Source organism: Dreissena polymorpha, chromosome 4, assembly GCF_020536995.1.
Source record: "Dreissena polymorpha isolate Duluth1 chromosome 4, UMN_Dpol_1.0, whole genome shotgun sequence".
Classification (NCBI taxonomy): domain Eukaryota; kingdom Metazoa; phylum Mollusca; class Bivalvia; order Myida; family Dreissenidae; genus Dreissena; species Dreissena polymorpha.
Genome location: NC_068358.1, coordinates 8,714,167 through 8,737,552, shown reverse-complemented (window position 1 = coordinate 8,737,552; position 23,386 = coordinate 8,714,167). Strand labels below are relative to the sequence as shown.

Sequence of the window (23,386 nt, the reverse complement as noted above, 5' to 3'; positions counted from 1 at the left end):
CACATTATTCTGTCAAAATGCATGCCAGAGTTATCTAACTTTGCCTGCCCAGTCCCCTCATGATAGTAAGTGTACCAAGTTTGAATGCAATAGCATTGATACTTTTTGAGAAAAGTGGACCTTAACACAAAACTTAACCGGACGCCGACGCCAAGGTGATGACAATAGCTCTTTTTTTTTCAAAAAATAGATGAGCTAAAAACGATTGCATCGCCTTCAGGTAAAGCCTTCAAGAACCATGGTCACACTTACGAGTGAATGGTAAAATTTACCTTGTATAATGCAAACACTAAAAAACTTGTTTAAAATTTAAATGATTAACACTTAATGCATCACTGATGGTGTTGGCAACATGTCCTTAGTCAGAACTCAAACATTGCTCCCGTGGGCATCTGCTTCTGTGTCTCTTCTAGTGCTTATGTTGATCAGAGCTGTCAAAAGTGTAATATGTTATCAATAAACAGGAATTCAGTGGCTTCACTGTAAGTTGAATCGTACCATTTGACTGTATATGGTATACAGTGTAAAATAAATGAAACAACATTCTAGGCGAGTATTTCATACACCTTCATAAGTGAAAACAATTTGCATGTTCATTTATTTAAATTAAGGTTATGACACATTAACACAGTATACATTTATTTTTGGAGAGTTAGAAACAATACAAACATGTATGTCAGTAAGTTATAAAACACCATGTGTGAAACACAGGTATTGATGTCAATTTATACATTAACATTCTTGGATTTGTCAACAAATCTGTAGCACATTTAATACAACAGTAAAACATCAGGGCAAAAGGCCCAGGGTTGCTCAGTTGAGAAACGACGGAACAAAACTGTTTCATGGAGCTTGTGATGCTTTTATATGTTAAATGTGGCCTTTAACCTTAGTAAAATCCGCAAAGATATCAAAAGAACATTTGTTTTGATAAACTAAATGTTTATTAGGCAAAACATGTGACTTAAAGTGTTTTTATATGTTAAACTCTAGCTAGTTTTTTAAAGGATCGGAGCCATTTTCAAACAGGGCCAAGGTATCGCTATATCAAAGGTGCTGAGAAAATTTCATGAAACTTGGACTTGAACTTAATATGACTGATAGTATAAACAAGTTTTTTTAAGGTAGCCAAATAAACAAAACTGCACCGCCACCACCCCTGAAGGCTATGTTTTAAACGAACCGGAACCATTTTCCAAATCAGCTAATACATCATAAGAGCACATTATTTTTCAACGTTTATGTTGAAGAAAAAAGTGACATCTAGAGTTTTCACAAGGTTCACTATGGTCATATGAAGAAAAATGCCCCGCCTCCAGATGGTTTTGTTTTTATAATGAACCGCTCGCATTTTCCAACTCAGCTGAGATATGATTACAACAAAAGTTATGCGCGAGTTTTATAAAGATTGGACAAAACTTCAGACTTCAGTGACTCACTGTTGCCATAAAACCTAAACTGCCGCGTCCCGTTTCATGGCGCCCATGTTTTAAACGGACCGGAAGCATTTCAAACTCCGTAGGGGCATTACAAGATTCACTAATAGTTCAATTATAACCTAATATTTAACGCTTACACCGGCATATTATAATGCGAAGCAGGCTTACAAATACAAATAACGATCACATTTTGAATATTAATATTGTATTAACATAGATATAAAGATATAATAAAGAAACCAACCGATACGAAATCGGACCAGACATTACTGCGGCAAGTATAAAAAAGTTATGTGAATCATTCTACGTGTTGATACGTTAACGGCTCGATGTTTTTCCGTAAAATTTCCGGATCAAATTTAGCGCAGCATCCCATGGTAAACAATCGGTACGGGGGCGGTGTGTGTTCTGCTGTGTTTCTTTTGAAACTCACTTTCCGGTTGAATGCAACCATATATACCTCCATCAGTTCACTTGTGTTGTCATCTTTTCCACGAATTACCCACATGGATTTGTCGTCACCGACGCAAATGAACTGGCGTCGAGGATGCCCCTTCATTCCCTCGTAGTAATCTGTTACATGCGTTTGTTTCCAACATGCAACCCGACTGGAATCGTTTTGGTCAACTGGAATTTCGAGGTTAATCATTATCGTTCCGTCCAACATACTGTTCAATAAGAAAACCAGGCGATCATCCTCGACTGGTATTAAGTCGCCTATCCATTTATGGGATGAGTAAGGACCGACTGAATCAGATTCATTTGAATCTGCGTAATAAATGAGATATGTTGCTATCTGGAATACAGTTTCATCATCGCGAAGTTCCTTTTCTAAATAGTACTTGTCCGTCTTGTGACCAGTAAAAATATGCAGCGTTTCGTCATTTTCAACGAACAAAATAGTTGTGAACAGACCGTGTCTTAACGGTTTCATTGGAATGTTTTGCATCATGAACAGCTCCGTGAGTCGTCTTTCTTTCGCCCGAGCTTTATCTTGCTCAGTTTCTTTATCATTCCCCACTTTCTTCTCTTTGTCTATTGGAATTTGTATGTATAATTTCGTTGTTGTATTCCTATGGTCAAATTTCTGTTCGCTTTCATTTAACTTAAAAATCTTGTAGCGGGCATGGACGGTAATCTCTTTTTCGTCCTCTTGATCGCGTCGCCACTGGGTCATGTACCGTATATACTGATGGTAGTCCGGGTGGACAATCCTTACCACAGCGTACAGTGTCCTACCCATTACTGCAAGCTCAATGCCATCTGCAATGCTAGACAATTTACGCTCGTCTTCGTCTTTTTTCTCCACTGACAGATCAAAGTTTAATTGGGACCAAGACGATTTCTCGATATCATGACAATAGACTGCACTGCAAGCTAGCTGATGATAAAAGTACAGTCTGTGCTTGAAATACAATGTCTTCCAGAGTATGTCACTTAGAGGCGGCGGTGCTTTGAGACGCACTTCAGTATCCTGACCAGCATTCATTCCACGGCTTCTATGATCGTCCATCATTTCAAAAGGTATTCCACCAAACATTTCCATCGACCTAGGCATACGGCCTCGCATCATCTCCCGTTCCATTCGCCTGCGGATCGATGGCGGCATACTGTGCATAATCATCATCATATCGCGCGGTTCGGCCCCACGCATCATGTGCATCATTCGCTTCATTTCAGCACTATCGCCGTACTCGTCGTCGTCATCAGAATCTTGGTCTCTGTACGCAGCTCCGTATAACGTATTACGTATTTTCATCCTTGGCGGTTCTTTAGATTTGTCGGAAGGTTTTGTGTAACCTGGAAATGCCAACATGATACTATGCATATCAAGCCTGGTTATTTTGTACCAGCCGCGTTTTCTTGTTATATATATAGATACATCAAGTGTGTCGTTTGAGATAAACCCATTAATTGACGATGGCGCAAGAACAACAATACCACTCAGCAGCTTAGACTCTTCAAGAATTTCTTCATCAGTCTTCACATGAAAACTTCTGTTTGGATAGGGTTTCGGATCGACTTCTCGACGTATGCGTTTGGGTCGATTTGGATCATCGTCTCCTCTCAATGAAAACTTCTGTGGATACTTGGCTGCCCACTCCCTGTGTTGTTCAGCCTCCGCCATGTCTGCATGGTGCTTGACGTACATTTCCTGTTCTTTCTCGGTATAGCCCTTCTCCTTTGTTCGAGGACCGTACTCCGGCCATTTGTAATCAAACTCACACCGTTCCCTCGGTGGCAGATCCTCAAGGTCTGAATCACACAAAGTGTTAAGACTGTGTAAATGTCTCTCGTTAGCGATGCCGTCAGGTTGCAGTTTAGCGAGCTTCAGAAGTAATTCTTCTCGTGTTTGAGCATCGACGAAAGCGTTCGCATCATCTAGATGTTCTTTTATGGTCTCGATTCTGCCTTCTAATTCCATGTACGTATGTCGGCTTATTTTAAACTCTACGTCAAGAGCACGCAACATCAGCTCGGCACGTTCTTCTGTTTCTGACCTTGAATACCATTTCAGCACAAACAGAATATACTCAGCTTTTCTACATATGAATTTAGTCTTTATATGTGATATTAGATACTCAAATGAACTGGGACTAAGTTCCAATATATCTTCCTGTAGCAAGATAAAGTCGTGGAATCTAGATCCAATAATTGGAGCAATCTGCTGTTGAAGCGCCTCAAGACTGAAGTTCATTGCAATTTGTATCAACGAGGGCATGTTTTCTAGATAAATATTCCCTTGGATAACCAACGAACACATCTCTTTCATCGGTTCTAGACACAGCATCTCAGCCATATTGAGAACGTCGTACACGTTTTTAATCGTCAGTTCGAACGCCTGTCCATAGAAACTCTTTATAACACTCTCGATCGTCTCGGGGTTATCTGCCAGATGCGAGACATCCACCTCACCACTAGCACTTTCAATAAAATCACTTGCAAACATCAGCTCGAAGAACTCGCTGCTTTGAGCCAGTATGGCCTTGTGGGCAAATATAGTTCTCGACTGTGATAATTTCAGCTGAATATCGCAGAATTTACCTTCCTCTCGATGCTTGTTCATAGTGTCCAGTATACCCTGGGCGCTGCTCTCTGGAGGGTATGTAATCACCCTCATGGGCCGGGGCGCGTTGGTCTCCATGGCCTTCCCTTTGTCTTCCGTACTCGTCGACTGTCGCGGCTCAGATGGCATCTCGCTAATCTTGCACTTATCATTCACTGAAACAGTAAGCACTTGATTATTTAAGAACAGAAAACATATGAATACATAGGTCATCTGTTTTACTCGTAATTCAGTATCATATTATTTCATGTGCTGCTTTTTTAACGATGTGTTTACGTTAATGGCCTTGAGGCCGCGCCTTTCATTGAAGTCATTTAAACGGTGGAAAGACTTAGAAAGCAATGGCCTTGAGTGCAATGAACAAAAGCAAGTGGGGAATATTAGGTCTTTATAAACCACCATCTATGCCAAACTCAGTTTAAAAACAGCATTTAACATGTCTTGATAAAATGTGCCTTTCGTTCGACCACCTGTTATGTATAGGACATTTAAACTTTGACTTGTTGAAAAAAGAAAAATGTAAAACTCTTTTAAACATCTGTGATAATTTTAATTTGGAAAATCTGGTAAAAGGCCCTACTTGTATGATGAAAAATCAAATCCCAACCCTTATAGATGTTTTCTTAACTAATGCCAAAAACTTTTTCTGTAACATAGTGAATTTTAATTGTGGTCTAAGAGACTGACATAATTTTATTGCAACATCATTAAGAGAACAATGTCAGGCAGTATCAAGAAAAAGGGTTAAGTTCAGAAGTTATAAATTTTTTGATGAAACCAAATTTAATGAAGTCCTTTCAAATGCCCCAATTTCATATTGCCCACGTCCTTGATGATATAGATGATATTAACCGGACGCATGAACACATGCTTAAACAGGTAATTGATGAACAAGCCCCAGTTAAATAAAAGGTCCCCAAGAAACACACCCCACCATACATGAACTCACAATATCGAAAGATTATATACAAGACCCGGGAAGCCAAAAATAAGTATCAGAAACATAGGTCAAGGAAAAATTGTTTACAGTACACTAAACTTAGAAAATCAGGTCGAAACGAGAGTCCATCTCAGTCTATTTCAAAGAAAGGTGTGATAGGGGCCCATATCCAAAGACTTCTGGCTCACCATAAAACCCTTCTTATCCCAAAAGTCAACACAGAAATCAGACAGTCAAATTATCCTTAAAAACACTGGAAATAATACACTGATTTCTGATCAACACCAGGTAGCAGAACATTTAAACACATTTTACATCAACATTGCTAAGAATATAGGTATAGAAAACAAAGTCCCAGTAAATGATGAACACCCTAGCATAAACACCATACGCAATAAAATTAAGGCCAAGACTTTCGACTTTAAAAAGGTTACGGAAAAGTGTGTTAGTAAATGTATAAAAAATCTAAATCCTAAAAAGGCCACTGGTGTTGACTTAATCCCTCCTAAAATTATCATAGCAGGTCAAAATAGCCTTAAAATTCCAATCACAATTCTAGCAAACACCATTATAGATAAAGGTAAATTTCCCGCTAAACTTAAGCAAGCACGGGTTACCCTAATCTACAAGAAAGAAGATCCATTTATTGAAAGTAATTATAGACCAGTTAGTATCCTGCCCACATTGTCAAAGATATATGAAAGAATCATTAGCAACCAACTCGCTGAACACTTTAATAATAATGTTTTCTACTCTTATCTATCAGCATTCAGGTCATCTTATGGTTGTCAGTCAACTTTATTGAAACAAGTAGAAGATTGGAAACAGGCCCTAGATGAAAACATGTTTGTAGGTGATGTATTAATGGACCTGTCTAAAGCGTTCGATTGTCTACCTCACAATCTAATTGTACCTTAACTTAAGGCCTATGGGTTAACTGAGCATGCATGTCAATTAATGTTAAATTATCTTTCAAACAGGTCTCAAAGGGTTAAATTAAACAATTGTACAAGTGAATGGCAATAAATCATTAATGGAGTGCCCCAAGGCTCTATACTTGGCCCCTGGTCTTCAGCAAATTCCTAAATGTAAGCACTAGGTTAGTCATCTTTAAATCATTTATCCGATCAAACTTTAACTAGTGTCCCCTTATCCGGCATTTTTGTAGCAAATTCAACAAAGAGAAACTAGAAAAGATGCAGTTCAGAGCACTTAGAATTGTTTTTTAATGATTATGAATCCATTCATATACACTACTAAAAAAGGTTAACCTTACTACTCTTCACTTAAACAGGTTAAGCCTCATTGCGCCAGAAACATTTAAATGTATCTACAATCTTTCCCGAGAATATCTACAATCCTTGGTTAAAGTTAAATCTTCTACTTATAATTTCAGGTATTCAAACATCCTAGAGACACCACAAGTAAGGACAACAAGGTATGGCAAAAATTCCTTTCGTTTTGAAGCTGTCCGGGTGTGGAACAGCCTGCCAGAGGATTTACGCACATTTGATAAATATAACGACTTTGTCCGGCTGATCCGCACCTGGACGGGTCCAAAATGCAAATGCGCCATGTGTGAGTAATCTGCTTCTCACGTTTTTGCTTCCTGTTTATATATATTTTTCATTTATATATATTTTTCAGTTACTCTTTCCATGTTATATATTGTATATGTTAGCTTTTTCATTGGTGCTGCCTGCCTATATTTTTCAGTTGAGTAGTAGCAGGTACTAGGACACTTATGCTTTTTCTAGTACCAGCAAGTACTAGAGAAACAATTCTATTGTAAAATTTGACGTATTCACCTGTTGGGACAGATTTAGACATTCCAACGTCAGTAAGAACCTAGTGCTCAGCTTACTGCCAATGCTTGCTTTGTTTGTTTGTTTGTGTTTTTTCACTATTGTCTTATGTTCCTTATTATGCTTTAATCAGTCATATCTATGTGCTTAAATGTTTCGTTTCTTGTGTGCTTTAAAATGTTTTAAAAATGTATATATGTGCTATGTAGTTGTTATTCGTGTGCTTTTATATGCTTTTATCATGTATTTCTGCAAAGCTTGCTTTGTTGTTTGTTTGTTTTTTGCACTGTTTGTCTTATGTTCATTATTATGTTTTAAATCAGTCATATCTATCTGCTTAAATGTTTTCGTTTCTTGTGTGTTTTAAACATGTATGTATGTGCTATGTAGTTGTTATTCATGTGCTTTAATATGCTTTTAAACATTTACTTGTGTGCTTTGCTTGCTTTAATATCTTAAATTTATAACTGGTATGCTATGCTTTGTCTTTAGTGTTTAAATGTGTATAATATATGCGTTAATATTGAATAATGCAAGATAAATTTAATGTAGTTTTAGGTATCTTACCCTTTGTCTTATATGTATGTGTTTGTAACATGCAAAAATTGTATACTCTTAATGTACATTTGCACTTAATTTGTGTTTTATGTTCTTTAATTATGTCTTTATACTTTAAATGCTTATAAAATATGCATAATCTTTCTTTTTATCTCATTTATACTTGTTATACTATATACATCTGTTTGTCGGGAAATAGCTCATAGCTATGTTTACTCCGACGTAAAATAAAGATTCTTGTATCTTGTATCTAAGTCCGCGTAGATAGAAAACGTAATATTAGTAGGATTGCATGATACAGAGCAGATAGTGTTTTTCTAAATAGATTATTAATTGTCAAAGTAAATAATTACTTTCTGAATATATCATATTAGAACTGTAATTTAAATACTTGCAATTGTAAACGCTTCGAAGTAGCCTATTCAATTTAGTCGAATTGGTAACTATTGAGGTTGAATGAGCTGAAGTAGATCTTATCAGAACAGTTTCACAGTTGATCAACACTTATATCACTCTAACGGCTTAACCCGTGCACTGTATTTGATAAAATTTTCAAATGTCAATAATTGTGTGCATCGAATGATAGAAATCTGTAATTTGATGCATTTCTTTCAAAGATTTAACTTCTTTACAAACTATTATTTAAAATATGTATTATATAATTTTAATAGTTTAGCTGTTGTATAAGTGTATGTGTGTTATAACCGTTTTTTATTGTCGTTAGTTTTTTAGGTTCATTATTCGGTTGAAAAGTTTACGTATATACTCGAGGCGGAGGTTTTTTCCCGCATTTACAAAAAATATAGTCCTTACCCTTTTTCCCCTCACGGTGTAAGTAAGTTAACATGTGTTTAGTTGAAATATGATCTCATTATGACTTTGTTAGTATAGAAATGTCTAAGTTACCCCTACAAGTAAATGTTTTAGCCAATAATGTTTTCGTACCCTGATTTCGTACTCTTCGTTTTGCTCCTTTATTTTTCATAATATGATGCATTACTTGACTATCATTGTATCGTTGAGAATTTATAATAAGGTTTAATGTACTCATCGTTTTCGCCACTTTATTTTTATAATATGATGCATATCCTCACTATCATTGTATCGTTTAGAATTAATAATAAGCTGTTAATGTATTTCTTTTATCTTTCTATATTTTCAGCTTTTTACCATGCAACATATGGTATACAGTAGAATAAAGGTTAACTGAACTCCGTTGTTCGTCTTGGCGGTGACAGTATGCTAACAAACATACTTGTTTTTATTGTTACACATATTTGTTCTGATAGTCATATTTGTTCATCATTAATTTATATAATTGTATGATTTCCTGTTTTGGCCATATTTATTTTGTATATATGTACTGAGTACATGGCCAAAGGAAGAATGTCGGATTGCAGATAAACTTTGAAACTTAATTTATTAACCATTACGGGTTTCCATATACCACTACCTAAAACAAGAGCACCGCCTTGCGGGTGCAGGCCGCTCATCTATTTTTCTTTTTAAAGGTGTAGTGACCTATCTCAATTGCAATCACAAAGGAGGGAGGGGTGGAGTGGAGAGGGGTGTATAGTGTGGGTGTGTGGTCATTTATTACATTATCTTCAAAAAATGCACACACAAAAAAAATTGGGGGGGGGGGGGATTTTTGGGTTGGATGGTTGGACGGTATTTAAAAAATAAAATAATAAAAATAAATATTTGTGTTTTTCAACCATGTTTGAAAAAAACAAGAGATGTGTTCGTCAGAAACACAATGCCCCCTATTGTGCCGCTTTGGAAAAAAAATGTTTTTTTTTACCTTTGACCTTGAAGGATGACCTTGACCTTGATTTTCCGACACTCAAAATGTGCAGCTTCATGAGAACGCCGCTTTGAAATTATAAAAAAAAATTGACCTTTGACCTTGAAGGATGACCTTGACCTTGAAGGATGACCTTGACCTTGAACTTCCGCCACTCAAAATGTGCAGCTTCATGAAATCGCCACTTTGAATTTTTATTATTTTTTTCACCTTGAAGGATGACCTTTACCTTGAACTTCACCACTCAAAATGTGCATCTTCATGATAACGCTGCTTTGATTTTGATTATTTTTTTACCTTTGACCCTGAAGGATGACCTTGACCTTGAAGGATGACCTTGAACTTTCACCACTCAATGTGCAGCTTCATGAGAACGCCGCTTTGAATTCTTTTTTTTGTACCTTGAAGGATGACATTGACCTTGAACTTCCACTACTCAAAATGTGCAGCTTCATGAGATACACATGCATGCCAAATATCAAGTTTCTATCTTCAATATTAAAAAAGTTTTGGTCAATGTTCAAGTTTTCGGACGGACAGACACCATATATTTGACATTTGACCGTGAAGGATGACCTTGACCTTCACCTTTCACCACTCAAAATGTTCAGCTCCACGAGATACACATGCATGCCAAATATCAAGTTGCTATCTTCAATATTGAAAAAATTATGGCCAATGTTTAAGTTTTCGGACGGACAGACGCCATAAATTTGACATTTGACCTTGATGAATATCCTTGACCTTTCACCACTCAAAATGTGCAGCTCCATTAGATACACATGCGTGCCAAATATCAAGTTGCTATCTTCAATAGTGAAAAAGTTATGGCCAAGTTAAAGTTTTTTTCGGACGGACCGACGGACTGACTGACATACTGACACACTGACATACAGACGGACAGTTCAACTGCTATATGCCACCCTACCGGGGAAATAAAAATAATTTTTTGGGGGGTGGGGGTATAGTGTGAGGGTGTGGTGGTCATTTATTAGATGATCTTTAAAAATGAGGGGGGATTGAGGGGGGGATGGTTTGGGTGGAGTCTATTGTGGTATATCAGATAAGAGCTGTTTTGCCAAAGTATCAAGCAAATCTTATCACAAATAAAGAAGTTATGGCAATTTTAGCAAAATTAAATAATTTGACATTGAGAGTCAAGGTCATTCAAAGGTCAAGGTAAAATTCAACTTGCCAGGTACAGTACCCTCATAATAGCATGAAAGTATTTGAAGTTTGAAAGCAATAGCATTGATACTTTAGAAGTAAAGTGGATCTAAACGCAAAATGTAACCATATATTCAAAGTTACTAATTCAAAAAAGGGCCATAATTCCGTAAAAATGACAACCAGAGTTATGCAACTTGTCCTTTACTGTCCCGTCATGATAGTTTGCGAGTGTTCCAAGTATGAAAGCAATATCTATGATACTTTAGGGGTAAAGTGGACCAAAACACAAAACATAACCAAATTTTCAATTTTCTAAGTATAAAAATGGCACATATTTCTGTCAAAATGTCAGTCAGAGTTACATAACTTTGCCTGCACAGTCCCCTTATGATAGTTAGTCAGTGTTGCAAGTATGAAAGCAATAGCTTTGATACTTAAGGAATAAAATGGACCTAAACACAAAACTTAACCAAAATTTTCAATTTTCTAAGTATAAAAAGGGCACATAATTATGTCAAAATGCAAGACAGAGTTATCTAACTTTGCCTGCCAAGTCCCCTCATGATAGTAAGTAAGTGTACCAAGTTTGAATGCAATAGCATAGATACTTTATGAGAAAAGTGGACCCAAACGCAAAACTTAACCGGACGCCGACACCGACAACAAGGTGATGACAATAGCTCTTTTTTTTCAAAAAATAGATGAGCTAACAAGAGGGCCTGAAAGGCCCAAAGTCGCTCACCTGAGATAACATGATATTATTAGGACAAATCTTCTGACAAAGTTACATGAAGATCGGAAAATAAACTTGGCCTCTATAGTATAAACAAGGTTTTACTATAGCCATATAGATCTAAACCCTAAAGGAAAAATGCCCCGCCCCTGGAAGCCATGTTTTTTCAACCAACCGGCATCATTTTTTAACTCTTCCAAAATATTATCGGGATGAATCTTCTGACCAAGTTTCATGAAGATCGGACAATAAATGTGGCCTCTAGACAGGGTTTTTTTTGGCCCGATTTTTTAGCCGATTTTCGGCTATGTTCCTCATCCCAAAAAGTATACTTTTTTCCCAAAATGTGGCAAAAAATTCCCAATTTTCAAAAAAACAAACATTTGTTTTTAGAAAGTAGTGTCTAATGCGTATTTTATCTCAATTTTAATTCAATTGCATCTAACAAAGTATTATACGATTTTGTTCTTTTAATTTGAATGATTATAAAGAGTCATATCAAGTTTAGTAATTCCCTAATCAGTGGACTTTTCGTGTGAAAATAAAGGCTAGTGAATAGAGCTGTAATGAATACACTAGGTGACGAATACGATATGTATCACGAATACAGGGTGGCGAATACGAATAAAATTCGCGAATATGAATTTCAATGAACAAAAATAATACTGACAACTTGACATTACTTTATATAGTATGAAACTATGAGTATTTGTCAATTTGATTAATTTAGTATCATTGCATACTGAAAATATGAAATATAAAACTTTGAAATAACAAAACACTGACTAGAACTGCTTAAACTTTGAACACAGTTTTGAAAACATGACTAGTAGTGTCAACATTATCAGTAGCACTCCCTTTGCTAGGCTCCATGTTTGTTGATAAGTTGTACAATCATTGACGTAAAGATGTAACCGGTTTCCCTTCGTAAATACTGTTTACAACCAAAACACCTTTATGCAAGACACATTTTTATTTAAATTCTCTGTTGTTCCATATAAACACAAGTTAAACATAATCACTGTTTTATAAATACTTTAAATACTAAATTTAATGAAATAATCTAAACTTATTTGACACGTCCTAATTAAATGAATTTACCTTTCCAATTATTGAAAACAATTTACTATTTAAAGGGGAGGAGAAGGTTCCGTTCTCGACTTAGGTAAAAGTTACCTTGGATGTCTCTTGAACTCGGCGATAACTTTCAAAAATCCAAAGCCTTATATACCCTTTTGGCAGAGACAAGCATGGGAATCTCATGCACAAAAAGGCGGCAACTGTATAATGTTAGAGGGACCATACACAAGTAATCTATACATTAATTAGATATTTAAATTATCCAATATAGACTAAAAGGGTTTATAGCTTATAGTAAAGTTTAACTCAAGTTGTGAAACAGCCCTCCTGTGTATTAAATAAAATGCACGAGTGATTCAACATGTACACAGGCGTAGACAACCTTAGTTAAATAACTGGAAACAATTGCAGAATAAGATCTATAATGTATAACAATAGTTGGCTGATAAAAGAATGTTAATCTTAATTGTAAAGACTAGATTTAATACTAAATTATATAATACTGTAATGTAACAATCATTCCTGCTACAAAGATGAACAAAAAAGAAATTCTATCTGCTTATCATTTTTGTGTATGTTTGAGCATCAAATCACTCGTATTTACCTAAATAATCATTAAACAACCATCGAAAGATTTTTCAATTCAATGTCGTAAATTTTCAAATGGTGCCCGCCATTTTTGTTGATAATCTCACTGTGTAACATAGTGGGTGGGGTAAATATGATGAAAATGCCGGAATAAGAGAAAAACATTTAAATATAGGGGTTCATTGTATGGATCTACATTTGTAAGGTAAGATAAGATGATTAAACTTGTAATTTCGAAACCACATTGTTTGTATTCGTCAAATAATCGGTTCGGGAGGTGGCGAATAACGAATACGATTCATCCACAGTCGTATTCAAGTAATTCGAATATTCGAATGAATCGTTACAGCCCTACTTGTGAATTTATTTTCTCAATTTCATGAAAATGCCGAAAAAATTCCCAATTCCAAAGCAATGGACTATCTTCCCAAAAAGTGGAGAAAAAACCCTGCTAGAGTGTTAACAAGATTTTTTTACTATAGCCATATATAGCCATATAACGAAAAATGCCCCGCCCCTTGGCAGCCATGTTTTTCAAGCAAACGTAACCATTTTCGAACTCATCTAAGATATCATTGAGACCAATCTTCTGACCAAATTTCATGAAGATTTGACAATAAATGTGGCCTCTAGAGAGTTAACAATGCAAATGTTGACGGCGCACGACGGACAAAATCGATCACAAAAGCTGACAATGACCACGTTTTGCTCAAGTGAGCTAAAAAGCTGAATTATACCGATCGACAACAAAAACTTAATTATACCGATTGATAACACTGTCGCATTTTTGTTTAATATGTGATAATTATGATAAGTCTTATTTGTTATTACATTGCATTTTCATGGCGCTTGTATATATTTGTTCATGGAATCCCAGGCAAGAAATTCCATAAACATATATGATCTGTTTACTTAAATACGTGAGGCCTACATATGTTTCACATTTAGGGAGCTGACATATTAGCATTAATTAGGCACGCTGTTTTCAAATGTTGTAAACTGATCTTTCGCTTATTGTATTGTGGATTATGTCCGGCATAATGTAACCATTATGATAACCTGAAAATAGCAGAAAATACACAATAATTCAATTCAGCAATACTCAAATCAGTTTTAAATCACTTTACTTTTGGTAAGATTTAAGTTTAAAATTAAAAACAAATAAACATACAATAGCATTATATATTTCAAATCGTTTCATTGACAAAACGTTTAGTATTACAAATTATATAATAAAGAATTTACCAAATGCTGATCGGAAGTTCAATTGTTCGATCGCTTACCTACAAGTTTTGTTTGAACACGTCAGTATCGCGTTTAGCTCATTGCAACTCTGGTGATCCTGTTAAGAGTCATTTCAATGTCACGCTTACTAAACTAAATAGCAAATTCACTTTTGTTGTTTAACTAATAGCTTACAACAAATAACTACAAGCATTGATAATAAGTAAACCCAAAGTAACCCTTATCCACACACAACGGTTTTTCCAATTGTATTCTACAAATAACTTGCCGGTAAACCAGGTTTGTTCCTATCCAATCATTGTCTACATTTATTTATAGATCCATCTAACATGCGCAATCTGAACGCTTCGGACAGTGGGCTACACCACACCGTCTCTCTGATGTACGAAGGCAATTGTAACACTTCGTCCATCTCCGGATTTTCCGTAAAGAGTATTCCTATGCAATAAAAAGCCGGTTGGATCCAAAATGGTACGAAGGCAACCTCCGCACAGTGATTTGACGGGATCCAGCATAGTTGTAGGTCACAATATACTAAATAGTTTCCCTATATAATTCAATGTAAAAGCGACATCTTTATGCGAAAATAAATGCAACATTTTGCACATAGAGACCCCCATACCCATACCTTTTCTTAAAGGCCATTCTAAGCGGAGTCGATTTGTGCAATAAAAAAGATATGTCATGTACGAACCAAGAAAGAACTTGTCAAAAGTCAAAATCGACTGTTTTTGCAACTTTTTTTCCGGCCGTTGTATAGTGGAATTTAACCTTTTTCAGTGCAATGTTTTACTTTAGTCTCTAAGTTTATCACATTACAGGGATTTAGTAGTGAGCACATATTCATGCCCTACTACTTTCTCCAAAAGATAAAGCCAGAACAATAGTTTAAATGGTACAACATGCCTTCGAATCAACTATGATATTTTTTAGAGAGTACAGCAACTACATGAAACGGTTATTTAGTATATTGTAACCTGTATGTGAGAGCAAGCAACGACAATTCTGCATGGAGATTGATACGAAGGCGGCCGTTATAGGTTACAGTATACTAAATAACCGTTTCATGTAGGAGGTTACAGTATACTAAATAACCGTTTCATGTAGGGCTAAACTTTCTAAAAAAATATCATAGTTGATTCGAAGGCATGTTGTACACTTTAAACTATTGTTCTGGCGTTATCATTTGGAGAAAGTAGTAGGGCATGAATAGGTGCTCACTACTAAATCCCTGGTATATGATAAACGTAGAGACAATACTAAAACATTGCACGTGAAAAGGTAACATTCCACTAAAAAACGGCCGGAAAAAAAGTTGCAAAAACAGTCGATTTTTACTTTTGACAAGTTATTTCTTGGTTTGTACATGGCATATCTTTTTTATTGCACAAATCGACTCCGCTTAAAATGGCCTTTAAGAAAAGGTATGGTTATGGGGGTCTCTATGTTCAAAATGTTGCATTTATTTTTGCTTAAAGATGTCGCTTTTTACATTGAATTATATAGGGAAACTATTTAGAATATTGTGACCTAATTGGCGTCGCACTGAAGTGCGGCGACTAGTATGTTATACGTTTTTTTAGATGGCGTTTAGCGACCGTCTAAGTTGGTTAGTCAAAAATTCAGGTCAATACGGCTTAGCTACTAGGAGCCCAATACCCGCTTACCACGCGTATCCGCGCGAGAAAGAGTTGTATAATTTATGCAAGAGGTTTGAGTTCTCCAATTATATTCATTCACAAATGGAAACATGATATTAATATCGTGTTAAATGCAATAGTTTCGAACGGTGCTTTTATAGAAAAGAATCAATAAACAATGATTGTATTGTACGTGTCGCGGAGGAGATTGTTTATGAATGAATAAAATAGTCCACTTTCTGCAGCGTGTTCATGTCGTAGTATTTTTGCTCAGTCCATTCATAATATGAGGCTATTGATAGATGCGCCTGTCGATAAACAAAGGCAAGTCCACCAAAATGACGTAGTACAGGTCGTAAATTGAGGCTATTAATAGATTCGGGAAAAAGTTAACGCTTATTTATATTCTCAATTTATAAAACGTTGAACATAAGTTCAACAATAACTTCATCGATACGATAGACAAAAACACAAAAAAAATGTTTCATCATCGCTAAACTCGAATATAACAAACATTTTATAATAATAATACGAATGACCTGTTTCGTAACCTCGTTCATGCTACTACAGCGGGTATTTCTGGAAAACGTTCTTTGGTTCTCAACAGATAGCGCGATCATTTGTATTTACGGGTGCTATCAACGCAATAGTAGAAGGTTAGTAGAAGGTTTAGCTTTGTTTATATTCACAGTTCTGAATACATAGACAGTTGGATATGAGTTCATCAATTACTACAGGCATACTATAGACAACCTCGAAAATACTTTATAATCGCTAAAACCGAAAACAATTAAATATATTATATTAAATATATTTATAACAATAAATATCTGTTAAAAATGTAGTCGGCGTATACACTGACTTTGAAATAAAGTTTGCAATTTACTTTTTTAAATAAATAAATACAATTAAAATAAAGTTAAACTATTGTGTTGTGTTTTTCACTTGTAAGTTGCATATTCACCTCATGAAATGTGTGTTAGCATTGTCAAACCACACATTAGTGTGAGAAGATAACAAATACTAGTATACTACGGGAGAGCACTTCAAATGTGTCCTCATATGCCTTGTTATGAGTATCTTTCTTCACTATCGAAATATATCGTATGTTGATATTTGATTTAAACGCAGTTTTCTTTCGACACTTTTAAATCACACGTCAATAGCGCCGTCATGCGAAAATGGGTCTTGTGCGTTTCGGCAAGCGTTTGTTAAACCCAACATGTGCTTTTGCGCAGTCAGGCCATAGGCGATGCTGTTCGCTATTAAATCACTCAATATGTTATGTTTCTCCTTACCAGAAGGAGAGATAGCTGAGTGGGCTATTTATATGATGGGCGCATATAGAATAAGACCCATTTTCGCATGACGAGGGTCATTACAAATCTCATTGCGAATTGAAAATGCCACATTTAAGAACAATGCGTTTTGATTCAAAATTGAATTCAAAATAGCAAACTTGTTAATAATGGCAGCCTTTCCATACATTAAGGAATGATTTCCAGACGTGCTGATCATTTACGGCAAACATTGTGGTATGATAATTAAACGATTTTCTCTTATCGTGGCACTATACTATTTCGCTAATGATTGTTTTCTCATCTTGGAGGCGGAAGTGAAATTCTGCGAGATGGATTGTAACGCGTAATTGTAACAGGGCCACAATTTGTGTCGTTTGAGCATACAGGGAGTAGTCCGGAATTCTTTACACTGAACAGTGCTACATCCTTTGAATTGAGCACATACGCAGTGATGTAGCAAAAATTCAGAGGTTGTATCTCGAATCAGCTTATTAAATATTCGAAAATATTCATGCGTGTCTGTTGGCGTTTTGTAAAAGTCACTAAGATGAAAACTGAGTAAAACAGCCTAGCCTAAAAGCGCATTAGTGCTCTATACCTATGTTTATGTAAGCGTTGTTGACACCGTGTGAACTGCTCGGGTAACAAGTAAAGCATAAACAGCAATGTTTATATACTTTTATTCCTCCATATACAAGATACGAAGATTATTGTTTATTTTGAATTTGTATATGGTGTCAAAAATCAAAAGTTTTGTACACGGAACTTTCATTATGAAGTTATATTCTTGGTGAGATAGTTATTTTATATTAGAAAAAATATTCCTTTAATATGATGGTGACTGCAAATTGTCTTTATATTAAGTTCAAGTTGTCATTTTCATCATACTTTCTATGCTTTCAGAACGTCCAAAAAGCATGCTGTTTCTATTTTATCTAAGTTATTTTTATGAAATAATATGGATGATAAAAAGTGCACACAAAACTCGACCCGTGCGCTATGAAACACACTTTATACATTTTTTACACGCTCGCTTCACATGTGATAGGCCCAAGGTTCGAGCCCCAGTAGAATCAAATTTTTGTATTTGTGTTCTATGTAAACTTTTTGTTTTGATATAGACATTTTAGTTTAAATAAATATGCTGTTTTATTGTAACCATTTTTGTTTTTATTATGCCCCTGAAATATATGTGTGAGAGGGTGGGGGGGGGGCAGGGTTCGTAAACACATTAAAACTTTTACAGTGTTTTCATATCAATGAGTACTCAACCCCTATCGTGAATGAGCAGCGTAAGAATAAGTTCAGAATCATCTACCCTTAAAGTTGAGAAAAATTTGAAATAACTCTTACAAGATGAAGCAGATTTTAAAAAACCTACACAGTTCTGTTCCATTAATGAAAACTGCACACGAATGCCAGAAAAAAGGAAAACACTGTAAATAAAATGAACTATGAAATATTTGGGGGTTACAACACAAAATCAGAGATAATGTTTATTTGGGGGTTATAACACAACATCATAGATAATGGTTATTTGGGATTTATAACACAAAATCATAGATAATGGTTATACCAGTTTCTTTTTCTTTTTTGTTTAAAATAATCGGCCAATATATTCAGTTTTACAGTAGAAAAAAAATCGTTCCATGTAACTTCAATATGTGCCTTTTACACTGAAATTCCCGACGCCCTTTGATGCTTTGCATCAATACGTATCTTGTATTGGATTTGGAACTACTTTTGAAAACAATATGGCGGCCCCCTCGGTTCAAACGCCTCATAAAGAGGAAAAATTAAAATGTGTGTTTTTTTGGCTCGTCTGTTTCAAGATTACATTCTTTAAGTAATAATTTAATGTAGATCTGTGAATTCCCACCACATACTTACAAACTTGTGAAAGTTTAAAGATGCCAGTATTGACATTGAGTTAGATCTAATTTAGTTCTGGCTACCTTAACCACTGTCTATCATCAACACCGGAAAAAGATAACCAGCGAAGGGAGAATAAACAAAACAACCGAGGTAGTGCTAGTGAAAAGAGTAAGTTAAGGAAGACTTACTTTCTTTTTTTAAATTTTATTATTGTTTTTTTTATTGAGGTATTTTGTTCCAATTTTTACTTATCAATTTAAAGTATTTAATAACAAACTTCAATACATGTCTAAATCTGTGAAAAGGTCCCTTTGAAATTGCTAGTTTTCCTCTTACATGCCCATGTATTTTAAGATAGAATACTTTCCTCTCCAGAAGAACACTGTCTTTCATCACCACCGGAAATAGATGACCAGCGAAGCAAAAACAAAACAACCATGGAGAGCAGTGAGTATTTACCTAAAATATCTAATAATGACTCGTTCCTGGATAACCAGTGCGTGTTAGGCATCTTACAGACAGATTACTATGTTTTAAAATGTGTATCTATATTGCAATTCGTATTGATGAAGCGTTATTTACACAAATTTATGACTGCTTGGTACCGGTTTGAAATTGGAACTTCTCGAAGAAACAGCTTTTCTTTTATGATTACATGGTTTGTCATCGTGTATGGGGTTGATTTTCTATTCTTATAGGCAATATCTACCATCTGAACGCTATTTTTGGTCTTGGTTTGATTATTGTTCGTGGAAATCTATTAAAATAAAATAACTGTAATGTACGGCGAATAGTTGTTTATGGCAAAAGTCGTGTACGGCGAAAAGTTAAAGTCGTGTACGGCGAATAGTTGCAGCGTATTGGCATTTTAACACTAGTCTGATAACTGATTATAATCAAATAAATAGTCAAGTGAAAACATTCCCTTGAATGTTAATTATTTGAATGTTTAACCCATTTTACCACGCATATGCAGTAAACTGCTATTTTTTAGTGGTTGCAAATACCATTTTCAGGCGAAAACTCGTTCTGATTTATGATCCAAACATACACTGTGAGAACACGTTACACTTGTTTCGCTTTTAAAAACAGAATCTATCCACAATATTGAGTTATGCTAAAGAGGACAAACCAGAATGAAGAATATGCCACTGCAAACAGAATTTTGAATACGGTCTACCCCTAAACCCAGGGATCCTAAATACATGGGTTTGATAAAATTATTGAGTCGATGACCGTATTATAAGTCTATGCTTGTTGTGGTATTTTGGATTTTGGAGTAAGAGAAAGGTAGAAATGCAATGAAAACGAAAACAACATGTGGACATAATCATGAGTTAGAGTGAAACGCGAGAATTAAAGGTATACAATGTTGAGTGATAAATTATGGCACTTCAATAAAGGCATACCATACAACTTTCCTTATTAGTTTGTCTTCCTATTTCAGAAATGGATGAGTCGCTCGATGTTTCTGGCTTTGAAGAGAGCTATCAAGAGATCGATTGGAAAATCAAATGCTCCAAGAAAACAACGTTTTTTTTACGCAGGGGCTACGTGTAAGTCGACTTGCGTGTAATTCATTGGGGGAGCACGTGCATTAGCCAGCAACAAAGACGCATTGATAATATTGCAACGCCAAGCAGTCTGTTATCATATAAAGATTTAAGAATAAATAAAGATGTCGTTATTATCCCAAGAATGATGAACTTAAACGTTATTTTGTTTTAGTTAAAGTTATATATTTCTTAAATTAAATTGCAATGACAAACTTTCTGCTATCAATCGATAATTTAAGAATGAATGAAACGTCATTTTTTTCTCCAAAAGAGCGTGGAAAATAAACAGTTTTTAAATGAGGCTTTTTTGTTCAAGTCAGTATATTTGTATACACATGTGTCTTGCATCTATGTGCACATGACAGTCAAACGGAGCCCCATAAACACGATCATTTTAATGTATTTCATTTTTTATGCATTTCCACTTGTTCCAAAATAGACGAATTGCACCCAATTATGATACAAACATATCTCAAATAAAGGAATATGTCAGCAATAAAAATAATCCCGTTCAGCGGTCCTTTCCTTCTGCATTGTGGGTTACCAAACTCAAAACTATTCGCCGTACACAATTTAATTTTATTTTGCTATACGCCGTACACATCAGGTTCTATTCGTCGTACACAATGAAGTTTTTATTTTAGCCGAGCATTAGCATACTATCCAGATTTTTGGGCTGAAGCTTTCAAAAACCGATAGTTTATATAATTATTTTTGCACACCATTGAAAAATTCGGCGAAATAAGTATACTTCTCACGGACAAAAGGAAAAAAAGATGTCCCAATGAACTTAACTTTCGGTACCAGGTAGCTGATTATTGATTTATTTCAACACTCGAATGTATTTATAAAGAACTCCACCTACTTTCGATAGAAGTTTGATATGTCCACTAGTCATTTGTCACACAGGTTTTGGAAAACGTTCGCGATAAAATGGTATAACTTACTCTTTTCACTAGCACTACCTCGGTTGTTTTGTTTATTGTCGCTTCGCTGGTTATCTATTTCCGGTGGTGATGATAGACGGTGAGGAAAGAAATATGGGTTTGATTCCAATCAGGGGCTTCAGAGGATGATTCATTTAGAGACAAATGTTTATATTTGCTTTAGTGTTTCCCAAAATTAACCTAATATTAAATAAATAACTGTGAAAAATAATTCAAAATAATGTTTGTTTCTATAAAGTACACTGTGATCCATGGACATGCACATTCAATTACGCAAGAAACATGTATAATTTGAGGGAAGAATACGACAGCAAACTTAGAATGGACATTCATTTTAGATTGTTAAGTAACTAATACTATCAATGTTGTAAAGCTTGTGTTTGACCTCCTTGCTTTTGGACAGCAGAACAGTTTAGGCATAAATGATCACTCTAGCTTTTTCTTTAGAATCAACATTGATGCATTATTACTTAAGCAAGTTGAACTCTCAAAAACACGATGACTGGGGAACTGAATTTTTCATGTTTGTTGCTTTCAATTTACTGCATATAATGTTACTGGTGAACAAATGCCTTCTCTCTTTACAGGGAGATGGTGTTTTTCATAAACATCCAGGTTAATTTGTATAAATAAGACCTCATAACATATTTATATACATGTAGTATAAAATGAATTCTAAGCTATTCATTTATAATGATGACATTATGTGTTTCGCTGTAAATTTACAGAGAAAATATACTACAGCCGCATGTCACCAAGGGCATTTTGACAGTAGTGCCCTTGACTTTTGCCCATTTTGAAAGATTCTTATAAAAAACTGATTCTTTGTTTAGCGTGCAAAGGGGATGGAGGAGCATGTGTTGGTGCCTTTTAAAAAAGTTGTTCCATAGTGTGGAAAATTGAGTTTTAAAATGTATACACAAAATGCCTAATATGTGGTTTTTCATTTAAAAACAAGAGATGTGTTTGTCAGAAACATAATGCCCCCTATTGCGCCGCTTTGAAGCCGTATATTTGACCTTTGATCTTTAAGGATGGCCTTGACCTTTTAGTACTCAAAATGTGCAGCTCCATGAGATACACGTGTTTGCCAAATATCAAGTTGCTATCTTCAATATTGCAAAAATTATGTAAAATGTTTAAGTTTTCGGACAAACAGACTGACAGACAGACAGACTAACGGACAGTTAAAAAGCTATATGCCACCCTACCGGGGGCATAAAAGACTGTATTCTTAATTGGTTTATTGGTGTTATTGGTGTCTCCACTGTATTGGAATAACCAATTTACACTTAAGGCTAAAACAGGGCTGATCCATTACCTTTCCACCACCAGGTTCATTAAATACTTACTGGTGATATGTGATCTTGAAAGGATTTTTTATATCTTTTTTGTTAGCACATATAACGTCCCGACCCTGCGAAAAGGGCCAACCTCAATATTTACATGTTTTCAGGAGATGGAAAAAACTTCTTTTTTTAATTGCAGAATGAAGATAAAACTTTGTATTATGACTTTTCCCTACATGTGTCCTTATGTTTAAAGTGACGTTTGACTGTTTCTGTAGTCAATATGAGAAAATTGTCTAACTCAAGCTTAACTCAAGCTTTTACAGCTTGAGTTAGACAATTTGCT

General features: G+C 35.3%; 1 protein-coding gene across 1 annotated transcript; it reads right to left on the bottom strand.

Annotated features, from left to right (window-relative positions):
• Window positions 1-626: 626 nt before the first annotated feature.
• Window positions 627-14,672, bottom strand: LOC127877569 (uncharacterized). The gene is made up of 2 exons (XM_052423545.1): window positions 14,433-14,672; window positions 627-4,661 (listed from the first exon to the last, which is right to left on the bottom strand). The coding sequence occupies exon 2, from the start codon at window positions 4,633-4,635 to the stop codon at window positions 1,738-1,740; it is 2,898 nt and encodes a 965-aa protein (XP_052279505.1). The 5' UTR covers window positions 4,636-4,661; window positions 14,433-14,672; the 3' UTR covers window positions 627-1,737.
• Between the last annotated feature and the right edge of the window lie 8,714 nt (window positions 14,673-23,386).